Below are 4,171 nucleotides of genomic sequence, written 5' to 3'. Positions count from 1 at the left end.
GGGGGGGGGGGCGGAACTTACTGTCTCCAAGCATGTATTTCCACCGTTGTACTTCCACTCATGTTCCACATGGGTTTGCGACTTTTCACGCTGTTTGCACTTTACTCGCTGGCTCTATTGCTCAGGAAGTAATTTATACGCTAATAAAAAGATTACAAGGATGTTTACTTATGTCAAAATAGACAGGTAGAAATAAGAACGTAAACTGTTAATCCATGCTCTGAGACGACGGGCGACTGAATTCCTCTCGTCGGTGAAATGAGTACTTATCCGATCTGATCTCGACGTCGTACCATCAACTGGGAATCGCTGTCCTCGTTATCCTCAACACATTAATCCGGGTGGTGATCTGCTGGCTGTAAGGATTTAGTGATTCCGGGTGCGAGCAAGCGCACGATCCTTTGGAATAGGCGGGTATTCTAGAGTATGAGCAAACGCAGGGAGTCCTTGCGGACGAAGCGGTTTTCCTGGGTGTGTTAGCGGGCACCAAGTCCTTGCGGACGAAGCGATTTTCCAAAAACTCCGAGCCTCCCTCGTCTCGGATAATGCAATCGCCTCGAGAAAGAGTACTCACTCGCGTTATCGATCAAACAAACAAAAGAACGTTCACCAAACTACGGACCGTAAAGTACGAGCGGCGCGTAGCGAAGCACTCGAACAAAGACAAGCTTCGTCCGAGGCTCGACCTCTTGTCGAAAAGCGCGGACCATGGAGAGGGCCCATGTCAGATTGCGCATCTGATTGGTGGAGAGAGCGGCTCATCGAGAGGTTTCGTGCGAATTGAGTTGGTACAGAGCGCGGACCATGAAGAAGGACCTTGCCTGATTGGCTGGAAGTGCGGGCCGTAGAAGCGGTCCGCACGAGTCGAGTAGGTGTAGAGCACGGACCATGAAGAAGGACCATCTTTTTCGCAAATCCCAGATTGCATGAGTTTTAATCGTTTCTCCAAACACACGCGAAGCAAAGTCCACCCCAAAACTTTGACATGGTTTCCAGTGGTTTCTTAAATGTACATGGTATCGTAAACTACATAGCATTCGCGAAACTTCTTTCTTCATAACTTTTTAACAAACAACGAGCGACGGCTAAAACCTTGTGAGGGTCACTCAGGAAGGTGACCTTGACAACATATGTCAGGGTCAAGGTCATTGGGGTTGCGTACGTGCTTGTAAATTTTTATCGCTGCGGTTCTACGCGCAAGCGCGCGGGTATGTCAAAACGTACATACACATATACAAATTAGTGAAATTTTTTAACTATTTGTGAAATGCTGTGCACAATATGTAACGTACCGCTCATGTCGAAGAAAACTTGAATCTGACTGGCAAGAAGATGAAAATCCTTCGTGAAAGTGACATTTTCCACTCGTATCTCTAGAGCTTCGGAAAAATTTTGATGAAAATATATTATACCATAAATATTTCCCCTTTGGACATCATACCTTGCCTCTGAAATATTGTCATAATACTTCTGAAAACAAAATATAATTAATGAGAATCATCAACAAACACGTTATAATTATTATTGTTTCTTTTAATTAATGTTGAAAAAAACTTTCCAATTTACATCGGAATAATGACAAAGAAGAGGTTACCGAGAAAACAGAAAACGCCATTGTACCTACTCGTGTACTTAAACATGTTATTATATAATTACATTACATTATTAATTTTGGAATTACACCTGTGTCGCAATAGAATTGTCGAAATGGTTTAGGAATCTACAACTGAGATTGCCGAAGTGGCAAGTAGTTTTATCATTCCAAATATTCCCAAAGTTGCTGCCGTCGCAATTGCCAGCTTCATCGTTAACAATTCCAATAGTCAAGTTCTTTGGATCACTCCCTATTGCGAAAACCAATATACTGAGTTGGAGTATCGGCATGAGTAACGCAAGAGTGAGAATTCTGAAAGAATTATTATTATTGTTATGAATTTTCAATTGATAAAAACTCAAAGTATTGAGATATAACCTCTAGCTTGTATATGGCAATCACCTTAAAAAATAAGCTTTTTAAATAATTATGGTTAAAAAAATTTGCCAAGTATAAGCGTCATCCAATGAAGAACTATATACGAGTAATTTAAATGAAAATGGCTCGTATGATAAAATCAAATGATAAGAGAAAGGGCTTAGAGCTTGAACAGGGTAGTAGTGTCCAAAGAACCTATTTATACGTTTCGGTCCTTATTGGACCATCTTCAGTATAACGAAGAAAAATAATTAGAATTTAAAACATCCGTGAATTCATAAAATAAATTAAATTACAATAGAGAATGCGCAATCGGTCTTGTTGAAATGTATATAACGGGCCTATCTAAAGATTTCACAGTTAAATATGTGAAAGGTATACGTATAATAACACAGACATATCTAAAAATTTTCGTAATCGAACATATAAGAAGTATAGTAAATAAATCGTGAGACAGAAGTGCGCAAACAACCACGCGAATAAATCAGTCTTCTTCAGTTAATATTTGGATATCATTTATTTATAAAAAAAAGTTGTTTTTCTTCTCCCCCCCTCCAAAGTATCTTCTCAACAAAAATAATGATATCATCAAATGGAGCCAACTAAACTGAATATTTATACAAACTAGGTACTTTATTATTTTTTATTGGAATGTTATATTCAAACAATATCAAGTATAAAATTTTATCGGAAGAAATAATGAAAATAATATTACTATTAATATTAATATATTAATGAGACAAATTTTTAATACTTGTTCAATAATGCAAACAAATTTAATACAACTAAATATTTTATTTTGTTGACAAGAATGTCCCTTCTACATTATTGATAAGTTATGATAAATACTTACGAGTAATCACGGGTAAGTTGGATGCTGTTCTTCACAAATAGAGCTTTGAATCTTCTCAATCGTGAAACTTGTCTTTCCGAAATCGTTTTGTTTTCCTTAATAATGTGACGTATTAATGTCTTAAAATTATATAAATTTGCAAAGCTTTTTATAACAATAAAATTCGTATATACTTTTAGTTGTTCATAATTGTCTTGATCGTGATTGAAGGCATCGCTACCAGTGTCTTCCATATTGGATTCCTGAGCTTCATTTAAAGTGACTGCATTGGTCTGTGCCTCGCACAATTTCAGGAAAATTTCTTCGAATGACGAACATTGAAATTGCCTCAGTAATTTCTGCGGCGCCGATTCAACTAACAATTTACCATGTCTCATCAAACTGACCTGCGTATAATCCATAATATACAATATTAAGCACGATCAAATTTGTGACACGTACAATTAGGATGAACACATTCGCAAAAGTAAGGAATAGTTCTTGCTTTAGAACCAAAACCTAGCTTACATAGGAAGTTTAGCAACGTCTTTATACATATAATATAAACAACTAATTTTGAACTCAGTCCTTTAAGATATAAATAAATTTAAAACATAAACGCCATTTAGGACCTGGCGTAGGTGGCCAATTAAATTACTATTAAATTAATACAATTAAAAAGTCAATTCATGTACCGTCTTTTTCACATTGTCAGGTGAATATGGCGGTAGAACTTTTTGTATTTGCTAAGTACATTTTGTGTCAAAATATTGTTAGCTTCAAACCTTTATAACTCAAAAAGTATTTAATGACAAATGTTTTATTAAAGTGTTTTGGTAAGCTCTCTAAATAAGCTATAAGAATATGCAATAAAAAGTAGGGGGTTCTATTTAAAAAAATTAAGTTGACCTTGAAAACCTTGACGGACACGGCCAAGGACAAAGTCGAGATCATTATTTTACTCCCCGCTTGAAACCATACAAATTTGCTATAGGACATTTTATCCAAAATGCATTCTACCTAAATATTAGGGAGGGGGGGTCCGATACTTTTTGATGACCCTGTATGTAATAGCGCACTCGAATCCTTATAACATTTATTATACAGGGTGTCTGATGCAAAAGTAGCCACTTTGCAAATAGCGGTAAATTGGGTTAAACTAAGGAGAAATATCATGTACCGAGGTACAAAGTAACAATAGTTATCGACAAAGAAATTTATACGTTTGAGCGAATGAGGATGCAGGAGACGGTAGGCCGGACTCGGGAGGCATTTAAGAAAATCGATCGATGAGCGGGAGGTGGAGCAACGCGCGAGATACACCGTGGTGGGAAAAAACCTAGGTGCGGCAGGGAGCGCGGCGCGGG

General features: G+C 37.3%; 1 protein-coding gene across 1 annotated transcript in view; it reads right to left on the bottom strand.

Annotated features, from left to right (window-relative positions):
* LOC105557095 (ABC transporter G family member 20-like) overlaps window positions 1-4,171 on the bottom strand; it is a gene marked incomplete at its 5' end in the record, with an annotated part of 10,767 nt that overhangs the window by 2,998 nt on the left and 3,598 nt on the right. Inside the window, 4 exons of the mRNA XM_012004241.1 lie at window positions 1,293-1,470; window positions 1,684-1,906; window positions 2,826-2,920; window positions 2,999-3,211. Coding sequence (XP_011859631.1) covers window positions 1,293-1,470; window positions 1,684-1,906; window positions 2,826-2,920; window positions 2,999-3,211 — 709 coding nt within the window. The remainder of the gene's footprint in view (window positions 1-1,292; window positions 1,471-1,683; window positions 1,907-2,825; window positions 2,921-2,998; window positions 3,212-4,171) is intronic.

Source organism: Vollenhovia emeryi, unplaced genomic scaffold, assembly GCF_000949405.1.
Source record: "Vollenhovia emeryi isolate VEMERY1.0 unplaced genomic scaffold, V.emery_V1.0 DF939619.1, whole genome shotgun sequence".
NCBI lineage: Eukaryota > Metazoa > Arthropoda > Insecta > Hymenoptera > Formicidae > Vollenhovia > Vollenhovia emeryi.
The sequence above is the reverse complement of the archived record's forward strand: the minus strand, read 5'-3'. Positions and strand labels throughout refer to the sequence as shown.